This window comes from Meriones unguiculatus, chromosome 1, assembly GCF_030254825.1.
Source record: "Meriones unguiculatus strain TT.TT164.6M chromosome 1, Bangor_MerUng_6.1, whole genome shotgun sequence".
In the NCBI taxonomy this organism is placed as follows: Eukaryota; Metazoa; Chordata; class Mammalia; order Rodentia; family Muridae; genus Meriones; species Meriones unguiculatus.
The window spans coordinates 22,760,201-22,780,816 of record NC_083349.1 but is presented as its reverse complement, the minus strand read 5'-3'; the positions used below and the strand labels follow the sequence as shown (position 1 = coordinate 22,780,816).

General features: G+C 43.7%; 1 protein-coding gene across 5 annotated transcripts in view; it reads right to left on the bottom strand.

Annotated features, from left to right (window-relative positions):
- Positions 1–20,037, bottom strand: part of Chka (choline kinase alpha) — a 44,729-nt gene extending 24,692 nt beyond the window's left edge. For 2 of the 5 annotated variants that reach the window (XM_021634402.2, XM_021634411.2), the window contains exons 1-2: positions 19,442–20,031; positions 5,901–6,012 (exon numbers count right to left, since the gene is read on the bottom strand). In XM_021634402.2, coding sequence (XP_021490077.1) covers positions 5,901–6,012; positions 19,442–19,779 — 450 coding nt within the window. In that variant the 5' untranslated portion in view covers positions 19,780–20,031. Of the gene's footprint in view, positions 1–5,900; positions 6,013–19,441 lie in introns of all 5 variants that reach the window. The other 3 variants (XR_009591814.1, XM_060383488.1, XM_060383471.1) reach the window with 3 other exon arrangements.
- Positions 20,038–20,616: the final 579 nt, after the last annotated feature.

Genomic DNA, 20,616 nt, shown 5'->3' with positions numbered 1-20,616 from the left:
TGTTTGTCATTTTCTACTGAGGAAACAGAAGATTGGGGTCTGGTTTGCCTTGGACAAAAAAAAAGCAAAAAGAAAAGGTGATATTTCAATATATAACATTCTGAAATCTTAATCACTGCACCTCTTTAAACAGCACAAACTGTAGCTGGTGCTACTTAACAAGCATTACAATTTTCTTTTTAAAAAGCATTTCTTGAATCCAAAAACTAAAATAAAGAAATGAAAGCTGTAGAGAATGCTCCAACTTCAGAGATCTCATACTATACCGTGAATCGTGTCTGTCACCTGGAAACCAGAGTGCTCCAGGCACGATCGCATGGACAAGCCTGCAGCAGAGAACACATGCACACAGCTAAAGTGGTACATTACCCCCCACACCCTTCACTCCCCCAACACATTCCTTCCCAGAGAGGGTGGGCTGTGGTCAAGTCATGATCCAGAGACCAGATCTGCATTGGCTTTGTTCTAAAATCCCAACCATTTACAACCAGCAAGACAGGAACACTTTGAATAGGCCAAAATTAGACAAGTCAGTCTGTGGTTTATTTAGTTACCGAAAGGCACCAAGGCAGGTATTAAAGGCTAATAGGTAGTGATTTGGCAACAACATCTGAAGAACATTAGCTAAGAAATGGCAGTCAGGCCCAATGGGTGGGTGCCCATGATGGGAGTGTTTCATTTCTAAGAAGGAGGTTCCAGCTACCTCAGAAACAGATATAATTACACTGTTTTCAAAGCACAGGGGAATCTTTGTAAAGCAAAGTTAGCCAAACACCTTGAACTCACAATGCCATGAATGGACCAAGGAAAAGATGGTAGTTCCCAGGCTTTAATGCCAGGGCCTGGCTCTACACCAGCCGCTTCAGTTCTAAAGTCACTGCACAAAGTATGACCTGAATTTTTCGCAGAAATACTCATGGCCAACTGATTTCTCAGAAGCCAATAGTTCTGCACCGATTATTACAAGCTAGTCTTTATTTCACTGTGGCTTAATTTTTAAACTGTAGTTAAGTGAAAATAAGAAGACATTTTGTTTTCTTCTGAACTCAAAAGGGACAGTGTTCCAAACTGTAATCTTTGGATCACTGAGACATATCTGCTTTGTGCCTTGATACCTTTAATTATATTATAGTTAGTATTCAAACAAGCAGTAATATTAGCCTTCTGTTATTCAAAAAGAAACTAAAGCATGTTTGCAGACAGTACTCAAAGGAGCTCTTTGATGTGTTATAGACACTCAAGCCCCAGCTGTCCACAGTGGGGAGGGCCAGTCTCACTGTTCATGCAGAGGACCTGGCCTAACAGTTACAGACTGGACACAGGAGGACAAGGCACTCCTCCGAGCCTCTGCCACATGGACAATACATACTGACATTTGTGTCTTCCACAATTCGTGACACATAATAAACTGGTTGTTTATATTCAGCTAAACTTGCTTCTTTACTAAAGGGTGCTACAGAGCTCATGTTCCTTCCAAGTACCAGAAAGGAAAAAACACCTTACACTGATATCTGGCTCTAGAAAGAAGGCCTACACTCTCTTTTAATGACTGTATCACTATCCAAGGTGGAAAAGGCTGAACTTTTTCAAATTACAATTTTTCTATTAAACTACTTTAGTTCTCAGCAATTTTATACTTGAGCTTGACTTTCATTACCTATCCAACTAATAAAAACAGACTCTTCATTAAAAAATGGAAGCTGGGCTATGTAAAAGCCACTACATTGTGCTGCCATGTTGAAAACAGCCCAGTATGTTCATATTTCACATTTTCCTACAAATATTGCATAGTGTGCACCTTGTCTCATCTTTTCAAAAGAAATTATTCTTACCCTTTTTAAACACAGGACTTTTACATAAGTCCCTAAAACCCACAAAGATTCTAAACAGAACCTGAAGACACAGTTGGGAAGTTCACATTATGTCCCATCTAATACAGAATGAGGGGAAGAGGGGGGATACAAATTGTGGGCCTTAACCCCATCAGAGGAGTCACCTTGATTTTCTGCTACCAATCCTTAGAGAATAGCAGAGCAGTCACTTCACTACCACTATAAAACAAAGGACTTTAGCATCTCAAAATAGCAGGAGGAGAAATGAAAAGGCTAAGAAGCAGTTATTTTAAACAAAAGCAATTCTCAAGCAATTGCTGATCAAAGAATAAACTTAAATATTTCCACTTAGTTTATGATTCTCAGAAGTAACAAGTTCAAAATACTTAAATCAAGAATGGGGAAAGGGAAAGAAAGGACATGCTAAATTAAATCAGTCATACAATTAAGCAAAACATAAAAAAAATTTTCTGAAAAGTAAGTAAGCCTATCATTAATGTGCAATAGTCTTCAACAAACATTCTTCAAGGAAAGGTGTGACCCTTTAAAGGCTACCATGGGCTATGTAAAAGCCACTACATTGTGCTGCCATGTTGAAAACAGCCCAGTATGTTCATATTTCACATTTTCCTACAAATATTGCATAGTGTGCACCTTGTCTCATCTTTTCAAAAGAAATTATTCTTACCCTTTTTAAACACAGGACTTTTACATAGCTGACTGGGGAGACACTTCATTTGTGTCTGGATAAACATACAAAAGATGTGGGTTTCCATATGTGGTAGAGATAAAAAAAGAGAAAAAACAGAAAATTTGTATCCTACTATTATTTACATTTTCTTTTAGTGAAAAGGTTTACTAAAGCAATGGGATTTATTATTTCCTAAAGTAATGACATCCCTATTTTCTCAGCTCCATGAGGGAATGGCAGTTTACCATGAATTTTGGCAACGTTACTGTGGTAACAACAAAACCCTAACCATAGACCGTAGTATTTCCTTTCATGAAAGCTCAGCTTATTCCAAAAAGATGTTAATTTCAAACTTTCAGAAGACAGAAAAGTTAAAATTGTGTTGAAAACATCTGCAAAGAATTAAAATCCATGGTATAGCCCTGGCACGATGCTTTGGAAGCTCAACTTAACTTTTCTGGGCTTGGCTCTCATTTATATGCTCCTCAGTTTTCTTTCTACTATCTCCCTTACTACAGTCATTTTTCAGCATGCCTGAATTTGATTCCTCTAATTATGTTCTCATAGTATATCCCCAATGGCTAACAGCTATTAATATCTGAAACTCCAGGCTGGCAGCAAGTCTCCCTGCTAAATCCTGCAGAATTTGAGACACACACCCCCACCCCACCAAAAAAAAAAAATGCAATTTAAAGCTATAGGTCCATGGCTCTACCATTTAAACTTCAATGAAAAGACTGCACTTAAGCTAATTATATGAAAATAAAGATTCCCATCTATGAAACAAATGAATAGCTTTTTTCCATCAAAAACTGTTTTATTGTCTATTACATCAAATGTGAGATGGTATATGCTTCTTATCTGCTAAGGAACCACATGGACCTTTCTACTCAGAGCTTGGCAAGTCTCCACCTCTTATAGTGGATATGGCTTCAGAAATAAAAGATAATTTAACAGCTTCCAAAAAAAAAAAAAACTGGAAATATGTACCTCTCCCCAAATTTGAATGGTCTGTTTGTAAAACATTCTACTCTATTAAATGGTAAAGATTAATTCTACCTTAAATAGCTTTAACTATTCCGCTTTTTTAAATTATTTTTTCTTAGAGGACAATTTCCAGGATTTGGCTCTCTACTTGTACCACGTAGGTCCCAGGGACTGAACTCAGGGTCATCTGGTTTGGCAGCAGGCACCTTTACCTGCTGAGCCATCTTGCTAGCCCACATTTTGCTTTTTATTTTTTAGTTAACTAACAGTATTGTTTTTCCCAATAAACTAAGGCATGAAATTCTTTTTGAAAAAAAACCTGTGTTTCCAGACATTTGCATTATCTTAACCACTTTAAGGCTTCCAGGCTGTTACAATTCCAAAAGAAACAGATGACTAACAACTAACCACGAATTAAGTTTTGGTAGGGAAAGGTGGAAGCTGGCTTCTGCAAAGTCGTTCACACGGTACCTAGCACATGATGTAGATTGACCAACTGCATGTGAGAGTGAATAGAAGGTAGAATTCAGGTCATCACACATTTCTCACATTTCAAGTGCCTGACATTCACATGTACGTAGGTGGTGACAATCCTACTAGACAGTTGCAGAGCATTTCAAAACTCTCATCACTGCAGCACGGTCTGGGCATGGTGGCTCAGGCCTATCATCCCAGTATTCAGTAGGCCAAGATGGGAACATTGCTGTAAATTTGAGGTTAGCTTGCTTGGGCTACAGTGTAGAGATCCTGTCTCAAAAAAGAAAATAAAAGTTTTAGTGTAACACATGAAAGGACATACTGTGAGCATTTAAAAATGCTTCTACTGGGGTTAGAGATGGCTCAGTGGTTAAAGATACTGGCTGCTCTTCCAGAGGACCTGGGTTCAATTCCTAGCACCCACATGGCAGCTCACACAGCATACCTAAAACTCCAGTTTCAGAGGATCCACAACCCTCTTTAGTCTCCTTGGGCACTAGGTACACACCTAGTGGGCATACATGCAGGCAATATGCCCACACATATAAAATTATTTTAAATGATTCTACTTAAACTGTGTGTAGAAATGTCAGATTCGATAATAGATTAGATTTATTAAAGTATTTAAAAAGTACTGCTAAAATGGAAAACGCTAAAAAAGATCAAGAGTGGAACACATTAGACTGATATTCAAAGGAAAAAATTTAAGATTGATTCATTCATTAAATGTGCCTAAAGGATACCAATTATTTAAAAAAAATGCTTTAAATTTTTAAATGTTACTTTTGGGCTAGAGAGATGACAGTGGTTGAAAGCACTAGTCATCTTCTAGAGGACCAGAGTTCGATTCCCAGCACCTACATGGCAGCTCACAAAGTTCTGTAATTCCAGACCCAGGAAATCTGATGTCCTCTTCTGGCCTCTAAGGGAACCAGGCATGCATGTGATGCAGACATACATGCATGCAGAGGACCCATACACACAAAATAGATTTAAAAACAAAGCTACAGTTTGGCAGCATGCCTTGTGGCTCATGCCTATAACCACAGAATTCAGGAGGCAAAAACAGGAGGATCTGAAGTATAAGGTGAATCTGGATTAATATAGTGGGGTCCAGGACCTCATGGGCTAGAGTGAAATGGGCCTCAATAAAAAACCAAAATAAAATGCAAAGATTATGAATCTAACAAATTCAAAATTTTAAAGAACTCTCAGAGAAGTGTTACTAAATTCAACCATTCGCCTGCAATGAGGTCATGCTTTGTCAACTATAGCACTCTTTAAAACTCAAATAATTCAAACAGCATATTCATGCACATACTTTCCGGAAGAGCAGCTGCTCTTGCTGAGGACATGAGTAAAATTCCCAGCACCAACATATAGCTCACAACCATTTGTAACCCCAGTTCTAGGGGATCTGACGCCCTCTTCTGGTCTCCACAGGCACTGCATGCACATGGTACACAAACACAAGCTGGCAAACACCCATTAAATGAAAATTTTAAATATCTTAAAACAAAATAAAAAAATTTAGATAAAAATCATTTAACTAAAATAAAAATGTTTAAATAAAAATTGTACATACAGGATAAAATATTGCTGGTTAATCAAAATACCTTCTGCATGTTAGAATTCATCATCTAAGAATGAGCTGCAACATTCAATGTAGAAATCACTACCAGAGTCAGGCCAACCTTATGACTTCCCTAGAGTCCTAATTTGCTAATTAATATTAGATTAAAAAAAATAAGTCATAGAGTATAAACAATAAGCCAAGTGTACAGCCCAATTAAAACAAAAGCAGTAAGTATCTTTAGTACATGTCTATAGTATTTAGGATTTTTTTGCAGGTATCTTAGGAAAGAGTGAAAATGTCAGTGGACCACCCCCTCCCAGGTGAACCCTGAACTCACCATCTTTAAAATCGCCCCATACAATCGCAAGAGCACTTTCCGAGGTTCATCACCAACACTGGCTATGGAGTCTGGCAAGGAGCACTGGAACAGCATGTTACTGAGACCACCCCTGTAAAAGAATACACAGAAGGAAAAGTTCAGTGAATACAGAAGGCTGCCAGATGATACAACTGTGCTCATCTGAGTCTTGGTGTATTCTCTCGGGATATTTGAAAACTCTGACCATGATTTCCTATTTTCAAACAAATTCCACAAGTTCAATTAAAAACTTGTAAATCTTCAATCTGGTTTCCTAGAGCTGGGACCATTTAATCACCCTTGTGTACCTTAAAAGGGAGAAGGACCAAGGATGAAAGTTCTCAGCACTAAATGGCAATGCTCAGATGCCTCCCTGCAAACCAGTATTTTCTGACCTACTGTTCCTATGATATTATCAAAATCTTGGAACAATTTTCCTAGCATTGGTAAGGTGATGTGCCACTGCGCACATGTGGAGGTCAGAGGACCACCTGGCAAAATGCAGTTTCTCCTTCTGCGATGAGGGTCTCAGGAATCACTCGTGTTGGCAGGCTTGAAGGTGAGACCTTGCCCACTAAGTGTCCCTTGCCCTCTTGGGAAAATCAGGGCTTTTCAACTTAGTGTGTGATTCTAAGACCTATCTATTTTATGCTAAGGTTAATATAAACAACACAACCATTTTTTTGTTGTTGTTACTGTTTTCTGTTTTTCAAAACAGGGTTTCTTTGTGTAGCCTTGACTGTCCTGGGATTTGCTTTGTAGACCATGCTGTCCTCGAACTCACAGTGATCCACTGTGCGAACTGTGTCCGGCTTACCACAACTATTTTTAACTAAGTTTTTTCCAAAGAAAAAAAAACACCCTACAACATGAACTTGTTTAGGGGCTTTCAGGAGATGGCAATAACCTATGGTTATATTTAGCTCTCACTGCTAAGCCCAAAAGCATATTTCATGGACCTTAAACAGTAGATAGCCTTGGGGCAAATCAACTGCCTTGGCTGGAGAAGACCAGGGACAGAAAATGGTTCTTAAAATGAACAGATAACACAAAATTCTGAAAAGTTAATTACTACAGATAAGAGGGACTTCAATTATAATGGGCTTTCAGAGTCCCTAAAATCTATTCTAACTCTATTCAAGATCTAAGAAACCCACGCTGGAGCCAGTTGTGATGGCACGTGCCTTTAATCGCAGTGCTCAGGGATGCAGAGGCAGGCAGATCTATGTGAGTTCGAGGCCAGCGTGGTCTACAAATCTATTCCAGGTCAGCCAAGGCTATACAGAGAAACCTGTTCTCAAAAAAAAAAAAAAAAAAAAAAAAAAAAAAGCCCAAGCTTGCCCAGAACTGTCTCCAGGTATATACCACCATATCCACTTTGATTTCTTTTTCCTTAATCTGTTAAAAACTTCTAAGTACTCCTACACAACTGTACTCAGTTGGGACTTTGTTTGTTTTGGTTAGGTTTCTGAAGACAGGGTTTCATGTACGCCAAGCTGGTCCCAAGCTTACTTCACTATGTAGCAAGGCTGGCTCTGAACTCCTGATCCTCCTGCTAAGATAACTCCCACCTCCCAAAGCCCCCGGGATTATAGGCAACGGGGACACAACAGGCTAAAGTTTTTCAGTAGGCTGCTAAAAACAATCCTCAGTGTCTAGGAATGACAGCAAGAGTGCAGGCCTATTCCCACAAGACAAGGCAGTTGTTGCTCTAGCTTAAAAGCCCAGAAAAAAGTCTGCAGGGAGAGAAGGAACATGCAGCTCTCCTATTCCTAAACCAAGCTCTGGTAATTTCCTACCATATGCAGCCATAGCCAACAGGGGTTTCTGACTACCAAGCAGCAGAACAAGCCCTAGTTTTCCTTCCTGTCACATACTCTCCAAAGCTTAGTTGAGTAAATGCCAGCACAAACAGATGAGCTACTGTTCTAAACTGTGTGACTTGACTCCAAGTTTGTCTCTATATTCCCAGAGAAGGCAGGCATGCTAGCACAGTCAGGCACAAGCTCACAATTCACAACATCTCTGTTGTGCAACAGGCAACAATGAATAAATTGCCTGTTACAGTTTGGTGTCAGTCAAAAGGAGTGAAACAGGATCATTACACCAGTGGCCTAAAAACTATAAGAAACTAACCAGGAAAAAAACCAGTGATCAATGAGTCAAATTCTGCCTATAAAATCTGCCAACAAAGGTCATAAAAATGACAATTAAAATACAATTGTCCACTCACCATATAAAGCTACTCAAAAAACATCATCACAAATAAAAATCTAGGTACTGTTTCTCAAGGACTTCTTCTCGTAGAGCATTTTACAATAAACATGAATGACTCGCAATTCAGCCTAGCAAGCACAAGACACTCAAGCTAAAAACAAAAACAACACACAAAACCATCAGCATAACCAGTAGGAAACAGCAAAGAACAACAGCATAGGCAGACAGATCTCTTCTAGGGCAGCCAGGGATGCATAATGAGATATTAGATAGATAGATAGATAGATAGATAGATAGATAGATAGATAGATAGATAGATAGACAGATAGATAGATAGACAGATAGACAGATAGATCGATCTTGGGCTAGACTCCCTTCACTTCAGGGCTTCCCTCCGCCAGCTACTTATCTATTCATCCTCCTTAGAACCCACAGGATTTGTTCAACCTGTGCTTTCTTTGCTTCTCAGGCTTCCCTGGCTTTCTAGTCTGCTTTCTTTTCTCTCTGCTCTTGACTCTCCAGAAGCCTCTGAATATTTTCTCTTTTATCTACAATAAAAATCTTCTCCCTAATTATAGAAAGGCCATGTTAGCAGTTTCTTTATTGTACCCCCTTGCATATACCCAGCACTCAGGAGGTTGAGGCAGGTAAATATCTTTCAGTTCCAGACCAACTCGGTCTCTCTCCTCCCCTCCGCCCCCATCCCAACAAACATTGGGAACTAGGCTCTCATTATTTAAACAAATTTCCTTCCTTCCAGTCACACAGTACTTTATATTCTGGATACTTTTTAAGACTTTTGGTCCAGATCTCTCTCATTCTTGGATTTCATAACAAGAACTTTTTTTTTTTTTTTTTTTCAGTTTTTCGAGACAGGATTTCTCTGTGTAGCCCTGGCTGTCTTGGAACTCAGAGATCTGCTTGCCTCTGCCTCCCGAGTGCTACAACTAAAAGCATGCACCACAACTACCCTGCCTAACAGGAACACTTTAAAAACCAAAATGTTGCAAGCCATGAGGCCTGGAACTTTGAGTTCCACCACTCAAAGAGGCCCAGCGCTCAGGAGGCAGAGTGGATCTCTGTGAGTTTGAGGACAGCCTGGTCTACATCTTGAGCTCTAGGACGGCACAGGCTACATAGGGAGTCCCTGGCTGTGCACTCTCCTGGCTTCTCCCACCCTTCCACCTTAAAGAACTAGAGTTGTAGCCAGGCGGGGGTAGTGCATGCCTTTGATCCCAGCAGTCAGGAAGCAGAAAGGCAGGCAGATCTCTGAGTTCAAAGCCCATCCTGGTCTACAGAGCAAGTTCCAGGACAGCCAGAAAAGCTATCACAAAAAAAAAAAAAAAAAAAAACCCTAGAGCTAGAGCTGGCTAGCTTGCTTTGTTCTCCCACTTGTCCTTCTCAAGACTTCAAGACTTCAAGAGAGGAAGAGAGAAGACAACCTGTTCCCTGTAGGAGGTAAAAAGAGACCTGTCTTCTGACTTCAAAGGCAGTGTCAGCTCACTAAGAGGACAGCGAGTATCAGTCTCCTAGGAGACCTACAGTGGGGCCTGATACACACACACACACACACACACACACACACACACACACACACACACAGCAACATATCCCCAGGTGGTACATGAGAAAAAAACAAGATGGCCATGCCCTTGGCAGCTATAAATAAATACTGTCCTTCTGCTTCACGAGTTGCAAAGCCCTTCAGGGTAAGACACAGAATTGCTCTTAAATCATTGCTCCCTCTGCAGTAAGCACTCTGCGGGCACAGGGTGTCTGTCACCTTGGCACCAAAGCACAGAAGTCAAACACAGGCAGCTTCTCAAACCTTGGCAAACAATTCATCATCCTTACCAACCACTGGATATTCTCAGGTCAGGCTAGCTATGAAAATTGAATTTGGCTGCTCTGAAAGTTCACATAGATGATACATATCTTCCACATACAAAAAGAAGTAAATCTGAGGAAATTCAGACATCAAACTTTCACAATCCTAGGAGTAAACCCAAATAACCATGACTTATTTAATTTACATCCCATGACCTTGGGCACCTGGAAGCTGATATGCATGTAGTGGTAACTACGAACACTTATTAATATGCATTTCTTGGGCAAGTGGCACAACCCTTTAATCCCAGCACTTGGGAGGCAGAGGCGGGAAGATCTCTTGTGAATTCAAGGGCAGCCAGATCTACATAGTGAGTTAGGAATCTAGGCAGAACCTTTACAAAAACAAAACAAAGCAAGCAAACAAACAAAAACAAAACTAAAGACACCAACAAAACATTCAAAAGCTTCAAACCAGTCTACAACCAGAAATGGTAGTATTCATTTAAAATCCTGGTACTTGGGAGAGGCTAAAGCAGGAAGAAGACTATTGCAAATGTGATGCCAGTCTGACCTGTAAGTCTCAAAACAAAATTTGCAAAAAAACTTGCACGGTGAACACCCCTTTAATACCAAGTACTTTGGAAGTGGAGGCAGGTTGATCTCTTAAGTGTTTGAGGCCAACCTGGTCTATATATATAGTAAGTTCTTGGCCAGTGAAGGCTACACAGAGAAACCCTATCTAAAACAAATTCATGGAGATAGATATATCCCCCTCTTTGCAGTTTTTATGTATGTTTCCTTCCCCCAAACCAGAATAGCAATGTTCCCTAGCCTGACTTTCAAGTCTCAACTTTTTCAATCTCTATTCAGAACAAAGAAGTCTCCTAATTTGCCTACTTCAGTTGACAGTAGTGTCCTTTTCCTACTCACCCAGGCTCAAAATCTTTTCTACTTCCAAAATCTGGCCCCTCTTGCTACCTCCCCAATCTCAAGCATCTTAGCCTATGTGTCCTCCCTGCTGCCTCACTGTAGTGAACTCCTCTTAGGCCTCTCTCCCTCTCCCCTAGGCAAACTGACTCCTAAAATATCAACTTCAGGTCACTGACCTTAGTGTTCTCTAAAGCAGCCTGCCACCAGGGCTGGGGAATGGCTCAGTTGGTAAAGTGCTTGCTTTACTAGCATAAGGACTTGAGTTCTGATCCTCAGCTCCCATGTAAATATAAAACAGCAGTGTGCACATATAATTCCAGCACTGGAGAGACGGAGACAGGACCTCTGGTGAGCTCCACATTCAGTGAAAGACCATATATATATATATATATATATATATATATATATATATATATAAAATAGGGTGTGGGGCTGGAGAGATGGCTTAGGGGTTAAGAGTACTGAATGCTTTTCCAGAGGACCTGGGTTCATTTCCCAGCACCCACATGGGAGCTCACAACTGTCTGTATCTTCAGTTCCAGGGTACAAGACATATACACAAGCAAAACACCATTGCAGAGAAAATAAAAAGAAATAAATCATTTTTAAAGGGTGAAAAAGCCGGTTGCAGTGGCACACACCTGTAATGCCAGCACTCTGGGAGGCAGAGGCAGGTGGATTACTGGGAGTTTGAGACCAGCAAGTCTAGGACAGCCAAAGCTACACAAAAAAACACTGTCTAGGAAGGAAAAAAGGGGGGGGTGGTGGTGGCTAGAGAGATGGCTCTGAGGTTAAGGGCACTGGCTGTTCTTCTAGAGGTCCTGAGTTCAATTCCCAGCAACCACATGGTGGCTCATAACCATCTGTAATGATATCTGGCGCCCTCTTCTGGCGTGCAGGTGTCCATGCAGGCAGAAAACTGTATACATAAGAAATAAATAATAAACCTTTCAAAAAATAAATGCAGTGATGCACGTCTATAACTTCAGCACTCAGGAAGGCAAAGCTGGATCACTGTGAGTTAGAGAACAGTCTATATAAAGCTAGTCTAGGACGGGCAGGGCTACACAGAGAAACTGTCAAAAAAGGTGGAAAGTGATTAAAGACAATGCTAGATATTGACTTCTGGTCTCTACACAGATACATACACAATAATTTTATAAAGTAAATAAAAAAGGATAGTGATTATGGTGAAATATTTCAAAATAAAGTAGCATGGCTTTGACTATTTTTCCATCTTTCGGGGTCCCTGTTTGACAAAGTACTTCCATATGGCCCAACCACAGAGCTGATCTCCTAATCCCCACCCCGCCACGTGGTTTTTTTCAAAACACGGTTTCTCTGTGTAGCCCTGGCTGTCCTGGACTTGCTTTGTAGACCAGGCTGGTCTCGAACTCACAGAGATCTGCCTGCCTCTGCCTCCTACTGTGCCTGGCTCGCCCAGTCCTTATTAAAGGAAGAAAGGAAGGAAGGAGGGAGGGGGAGCGAGGGAGGGAAGGGAAGGAAGAATATTAAGAAAGGGAGGGAGGGAGGAACAGACAAAGATGTATTATTTTATTCTATGTGTACTGGTGTTTTGTCTATAGATACACACCATGTGTGTGCCTGTTGCCCAAATAGGCCAGAGGAGGGTGTCAGATTCCTTTCAACTGGAGTTTCAGACAGTTGTGAGTTCCCATGTAGGTACAGGGACTGAACCTGAGTCCTCTTGCCAGGGCAACAGGTACTGCTAACCATTAGTTATCTCTCTAGTCCCTACCCATCCCTTAGTCCTTATTTTGTAATTGTTCTGCCATCAGCCACCAGGCTACTGCAATACTAATAAACACAATGGAAAGTGTAAGAAAGTATATTTTGAAAGACAGATTACAATCTCTTATGGAAAACTAAAAATAAGGGCCTCCTTGACTTAAAAAAGACATGAATCCTGGAAAGAAGCTGGCTGACAAGTCTCCAAAGGGAAGACCAGTGAAAATGAGAGCATTGCAGGTATGAAAGTACATGCATTACAAACATACCCCAAGCAAAGGCAGGAAGATTTCTGTTACTATGAGGGCAGCCCGGTCTACAAAGCAAATCCCAGAAGTTCCAGGACTAAACAGAGAAGCCTTATCTTAAGAAAATCAACAATACTACTACTGATAATAATAATTAAGTAAGTAAGTAATAAAAAAACAGCAACAGAACAAAGACACCAGTGTATAAACTGGACAAGCCAAGAGACAAGGCTGACATGAAAGCAAGGGCAGAAGGAAAGGAAACACACATACACTATTTCAACCAATAGTATTGAAATACCACTCAGCCTAGAGGCAGAATTCTGTGTGTGGAAACTATATGCTCAGAACTCCCAACCAAAATTTAAAATAATGTAAAATTAAGATTTCCAGTTTTAGGGGCTGGAGAGATGGCTCAGTGGTTAAAAGCACTGTCTGCTCTTCCAAAGGACCCGGGTTCAATTCCCAGTACCCACATGGCAGCTCACAACTGTCTGTAATGCCAATTCCAAGGGATCTGATACCTTCACACTAATGCACATAAAATTAAATAAATTATTAAAAAAAAAAAGATTTCCAGTGGCAAACAAAGGAGCCACTCAATCTAAACAAGAAAACACTCCTCTTAGATTTATCAGTGAAGTGAGATTGCAGGCAAACTGCTCCCCCAAAAGACAGGATGGCAGAAGCAGAGTAGAAACCTATACAGCACTTAGTACAGGACAGGAAACCTCATAACTGACAAGTTGTTGGAAGCTCAGTGTGAACAACTCACCGCTTAAAACTTCAGGGATGTAAGGATATGCAAGCATGTACCTATAATGCCAGCACTCAGGAGCCTGGGCACAGCAAGTAAGCAAGAAAAGGCAGGGGAAAAGCAAGAAAAGGGCAGGGGATGCTTCAGGCAGTACTCCAATTACTGCCCAGCTACAGACCTCCGACAGCATACTCAAGACTATCTTTAAAGTGGGAGGTTTGAGAGAGTGATGGGTTGGGTTAAAAGCACCTACTGTTCTTGCAGAGGAGCCCAGTCCACTTCTCAGCACCCACATTAGGCAGCTCACAAGTACCTGTAATTCCAGCTCCAAAGGACCCAACAGCCCCCTTCAGGACTCGGTGGGCTCCTGCAAGCAAGCACATTTATGCGCACGCGCACACACACACCACTAAAAACAAACCTTTATTGGATAGTGGAGTGCTCCCAGCATTCAGGAGGCAGAAGCAGGTGAATTTCTGAGTCCAAGGCCAGCCTGGTCTACAAAGCAAGTTCCAGGACAGCCAGGACTACACAGTGAAACTCTGCCTCAAGAAAAAGATATAAACAAACAAACAAACCTTTAATGGGGGGGATGGGCTTGTTGTTACCATGTTCAGTAACTGGCCTCTTGACTCCCATGTCTGAATTCCATAGGAAAAGGAGCATGACCCTACTGGAGGTTCAGAGGCACGGCAGCTCTGCCAAGTGGACCTGGAGTCCAAGCATTTTTAGGACCTAAATATTTATTTCAAACAATCACAGGCATGTGATGCACATATATACATACAGGCCAAACAGAGCAACATCAATTGTAAAATTTATAAAAGGAGGCGAAAAGACAGATTAGCCAATACAGTTTTGGAAGTGAAGGAAAGAATCTGAGAGCTAACACATCAACCTTTAAAACTGTAATAATTAAGGCTGGAGAGATGGCTCAGCAGCTAAGAGCACTTGCTAGTCTCACAGAGCACACAGGCTCTGGTTCCCGGAACCCTCACAGCAGCTCACAAACACCTGTAAACCCTGTTATAAGCTATCACATACCCTGTCCTTTTGGTCTCCATGGGCAGCGCGTGCACATGAATACATGCAGGCACATGCGTACACATAAAATAAAAATAAATATAAGCCAGGTGTATCAGAGCACACTCTTTTTTTCAAAGATTTTATCTATTTTATGCATAGAAGTGCTCTATTTGCATATGCACTTGCATGACAGAAGAGGGCAGTAGAAGGTATAGATGGTTGTGAGCCACCATGTGGTTGCTGGGAATTGAACTCAGGATCCCTGGAAGAGCAGACAGTGCTCTTAACCACTGAGCCATCTCTCCAGTCTTTGAGCATACTCTTAATCCCAGTACTTGAGACCAAGATCTATGTGAGTTCCATGCCAGTCAAGGACACACAATGAGACCATGTCTCAGCTGGGTGTGCTGGTGCATGTGTTTGGTCCCAGCACTGGGGAGACACAGCAGAGACAGGCTGATCTCTACGTGTTCAAGGCCAGCCTGATCTGGACAGCCAAGGGTACACAGAGAAACCCTGTCTCAAAAATCAAAAAACCTGAATAATCACTACAAGCCCAGAATCTGTTAACAAAAGAATGAACACACAGATTAACAAAACAGAATGAAGAACCCATATAGAGAACCAATCTTTGACAAGAGCAAGGGTCATACCATAGAGTAAAACAGTACTTTTGACAACTAGTCCTGAAACAACGAACATCCACATGCACACACATACACACAGAGAAATCTAGATACAGACTTAACACCTTTTAGAAAGGAAACATCGAGGCTGGAGAGATGGCTCAGAGGTTAAGAGCACTGGCTGTTCTTCTAAAGGTCCTGAGTTAAATTCCCAGCAACCACAAGATAGCTCATAACCATCTATAATAAGAGCTGGTGCCTTCTTCTAGCATGTAGGCAGAATAATATATAAATAATTAAAAAAAAAAAAGCACTGGCTGTTCTTCCAAAGATCCTGAGTTCAAGTCCCGGTTGCTCATAACCATCTAGAAAGAGATCTGGTGCCCCTCTCTGGCCTGCAAGCACACACACAGGTAGGATACTGCATAAATAATAAATCTAAAAAAAGAAAATAAACCTCAAATGAATCACACACCTAAATGTAAAATACTAAACAGTAAAATCACTGCACAGCAACACAAAATCCAGATTATGCTATGTCTGGTAACAAAATGAAGGCAAGAGCCAACCGAAGCTAAGCATGGAAAGCATGCTCAGTCCCAAGTTCAATCTCTGAGACTGAAAAAATAAAGACAAAAAAAGATAAGCCAGGTTCAGAAATTCAAACCTGTAATCCCACCACTCAGGACAGAGAATTACTAAAAGTTTGAGGTTGGGTGGTGGTGGTGGTGGCAGTAGTGGTGGTGGTGGTGGCAATGGAGGTGGTGCATGCTTTTAATCCTAGTACTCTGGAGGCAGGGCCAGGCTGATCTCTGTGAGTTTGAGGCCAGCCTGGTCTACAGGGAGACTCTGCCCACCTATCCCCAACAACAACAGCAAGAAGACTGAAAAGAAAAAATTCCAAACTGAGCAGAAGGTAGAGGTCACCCTTCAGTACATGAGACTGTATAATGCTAAACATGACTATGAGATGCTCTCTTAGAATCAGTCTTACTGAAAGTAGAAACAAGGCTACAGCCAAGCATGTTAGTTACTGTTGTCAAGGCCTGTAGACCTGAAGTCTTGGGGAGCAAATACAGATGGGGGAGGAGGTCCTTCTTTCTGGTTCTCCTTGAGTAAGGCCTTGAAGGAGGAATTTTAGAAGTAGTCATCAAGGAAAGGGCTGCCAAGCAGAGGGTAAAAGCAAAGAAAGGCTTGGTACTGAAACAAAGATCATTCATAAGCACTGGGCCCAATGGAAGGAGCTCAGTCAGGGTAATTGGGGGAGGGGCAAATTTTCAAAGAGTTAACAGCCCTTCTCAAAGGTAGACTGGAACCCAAGTTTAGACCTTGCAAGCAAGTTTAGATTTTATTTTCTAGCTACAAAAGCCACAGAAGCAAGGGATGACATTTGAGAAACACCTGACAACAGGACAGAGCAGGAACCAGATAGCGGGTAAAACACAAAATGCTTAGATCCCTGGGGCCACCTGTTCCCATGTGACTAAGCAGGCCCATAGTTCTGGGCTTAGAGACCACAGTAGAGAGACTTTTGGGGAATACAGTTAAAAAGATGGGTGGGATTAGAGCCTGACTGTTGTTAAGGCAAAGACACATTCTGAGATGCACATTCTGAGATGGGGAGGAGCCAAAAGGCTAAACCTGGGCCAGGCTGAATGGACTGAGTTGAAGCAATGTGATGAGTAAAACAAACAGATGGCCTGGACCCAGAAAAAGCTATTATGCCAAAGACTCTTAAAGGTAGTATGTAGCTGGCCTTAGCTACTTTGTGGGTTCTTCTTCTATCTCCCTCCCCCGCCCCCAGTTTCACTCCCTATCACTAGACAGAAGAGAAAGAGGGATGGGGGGGATAGAGAGCTGTGAATCTAATTTCTTCTTGTTTCTCCTTTGAGCACAACTACTAACAAACTGCAACCCTTCCCCCCTTGAACTACCAACAACCACCAACCCCACCCTATGGGGCTCTAGCATTATATACCCTCTGAAAATTTCCCAGAATTCCAAATGAATTGAACACACAGTGATCTGCCAGCCTCTGGCTTCTTGAGATAAGGAGGTCATCACATCGGGCTTATTTCTGTGTTTTTTAAAGAAGCCAAAATTCTAGAATTCTCACTACAGTGGTTAAATTAAAGGAAGTTACTACCCACTTCCCCACATCTTAAATCACTTTTCTTGTCCTTATTCAACATATTCTATAACCACAGTCTAGCCCAAGGCTGAGAGGCAGTTTATTTATGGGTGCCACATTTTAAAAGGTCCTGCAATCCAAAGGGAAAGCCATGTCTTCAAGTCTACCTCCTGGAGAAGAAAAGAAAAGAAAAGACATTCTCTATACTTTTGCAATGACTGGTTTGAGCAAAACGGATAGATACTAGAGTGATCCACTCTCTGGAGAGAACCACAAACAGGCTTAGGGCTTGGTCACAGGGTTATCCAAACAGACCCCAGGCCAATGTAGAAGAGGGGAGCACCAGAGTGCTATCAACAGACCTCCAGCAAATCACTTCTCCAGAGTTTTGGGTTTTGGTTTGATGAAACAGGGTAATGTAATCCAGGCTGGCCTCCAACTTCAAACCTGCTATGTAGTCCAGGCTAGTCTTTAACTCCTGATACTCCTACCTCCCCCTCCCAAGTGCTGAGACAAGCACACTCCATCAGACCCAGCTTTGCTTCTCTAGGAAGCAATGTGTCATGGTAAATCTCTACCATTTTGCTGGTGAGAACTGCCACGCCTGCCAGGGGCCAAGCTTTTCTAGGACACTCAACAAAGATTTGAACATTTGTGGTCTTCTTTTTTCTGCTTCCTACCAACTACCTTTTAATTTATCTGCTCATAGACATAGCTGACAAATCATCATAGCCATGAGGGGCCTGAAACACAAAGTGCAGTCCATCCAAAGAGTTAATTTTGCTGCATTCATGACTCTAGTGAAAGACTGGGCACGGAAAAGGAATCAAATGACTAGAACTGGATTTGAGGATTATTGATGGCAGCCAGCCAGCCAGTCAGTTTCTAGACACTTGGCACTCAACTGGGTCAACCAATCAAACACAAACTAGTGGAAAACGACCAAATGGGGTTTTAAAGGTCAAACAAAAAGACCAGTACTCAAATACTGAATGCCAAGCACTTGTGCAAAAACGGCACTCTACACATGAAAACCTATTTTTTCCTAGTCTAAGGTAAAACATATTTAAACTTGAAAGGAGTGATGAACAACAGGTACAGTGGCAGATGACTTTAATCCCAGCACTCAGGAGACAAATCTCTGAGTCCAGCCAGGACTACACAGTGAGGGGTTGAGGGTGGGCGGTGAGTGAGAACCGGGTACGTAAGGCCAACATCTGTGATCCAACACTTTGGGAGGCAGGATCATCACTGGTTCAAGGCCAGGCTCCAATACCTAGGAGGTTCATGACCACTCTGCCTACAAGAGACCCATCTTTCAAAGGAGGAAAAATTCTTTCTACTTCACGATTATTTTAGGAGCCACGCCTCCAGACGCTGGCCAGTAACATAGGTACACGAAGACTTAAGAGCCTCAGAAGGAGATCAGTGAGTGACTGCCACCTTCCATCAAAACACACCAACTCCCCCCCTCTCTCCCTCTCTCTCTTTTGGAGACAGTGTCTCACCACGTAGCCCTGGCTGTCCTGAAACTTGCTATGCAGGCTTAAAGTGGCCTTGACCTAACAGAGATCCACCTGCCTCTGCCTCCCACGTGCTAAAGTAGTATTTCTGGCAGGAGAGGAGACTGTGATCAAATTACAGACTAGAGGTAGTATAAGCAAAAGCTAACCGGTAACTATCCCCCCATTTTTTCTTTCCTAAAGCTCAGACACAACATCCCTTTTTGTTTTTATTCAAGGCCCTCGTAGGGAAACGCTTCCTAGATGCATCTATTTTGAGCTTTGGTTCAGAACGTACTTGTGTGACTGCACAGCATTGTTCTCCCGCAAGGGACAGGAGTCATCCCAGCACACATTTTCCCAAAGCACACCCGCAGGCAGCCTGCTGCGCTCCGGGCAGGGTTCCAGACTCGGGGCGCGGCGCTTACCTCTCTCCCAGCCACCGCCCCGATCCCTCGGCACTCCTCCCCCCCGGGCCCCCCGCGCGGCGCCTCAGGCACCGACCTGATGACACTGATGTGGAACTGGTCCTCGCGAAGGCCCCGCCAGGCCCCCGGCAGGAACTCTTTGCACCACAGGTAGGCCCTGCGCCGCGTCCGGGACTCGGGTAGTTCCTCCGCCAGCGGCGGTGATGGCGGCGGGGGCAGCGGCAGGGGCGGCGGCGGCGGCGGGGGCAGCGCGAGGGGTTGGGACCGGCCGCCGAGCTGCTTGGGCTCCAGCTCGCCTGCGGCGTCGCGCTGCTGCCCCACGCCGGGCGCCGGGGCAGCGCTGCCGCCGCAGCTCAGCAGCAGCCCGAGAGGCGACGGCTCGGCCTCGCCGCCGGTGCAGAACTTGGTTTTCATGCTGGACAGGCGGCCGAGGAGGCGCGGACGGCCACAGCGCGAGAGGGCGACGCTCAGGGTCCGGCTGGGTGCCCGCCGCTGAGGGCCGGGCGTGGGGAATGGCTCTCCGGCTTCTCTGACCGGCCGGGCGGCGGTTGTGGGAGCGCGCGGGGAAGCGACGGCGGCGACGGCGGGGAGAGGCAGCAATGGATGCCACACAGCGGTGACGAGGGACAGGCGCGGGAGGCTGACGGCGGCCGACTGCTGGAGTGGGCCGCGGCGCTCGCTCCTTTACAGAGCCGCACGAGGAGCGCCCCGCGTCACCGCCCGCCCCCGCGCTCGTTGCTGATTGGACGCCGGGGCGCATCACAACCGCCGCCGCCCTCGCCACGCCGCCTCCCCATTGGCTGCGGCGCAGCTCCTCCTCTCCTCAGGCGGTGAGCCCACGGAGGGGGCGGGGCCGGCGCGCCGGGGGCGGGGCCTTGTCCAGGGGTCGCAGGGGTCCCGGAAAGAAACCATCTCGGTTGGCCGCGCTCACTAGGCGGCTCGTTTGTGGGCTCGGGCCTCTCGGGGCAGGAGGGGGAGAGGCCTCTGCAGCTTTGGCAGACCCTAGGGTCGCCCTTGAGAGGGAAACTTCCCTTAGACTCCCCCGCGTCTGAAAGCGGTGACTTCAAAGGCCCCGGGGGCTTTGCAAGGGGCTGGCAGGAAATCGGTGTCTGGAGGTTGGCTGCTCTTTTTTGCGTGACCTTGGGGCACGGCAGCTCCTGAAGGAGCTGGGGGGGGGTGTTTTCACATTTCCCAGGCGCTGGTCTAGAAGCATCCACGCCCGATACAACTCCAGAGGCATTACAGCCCCGG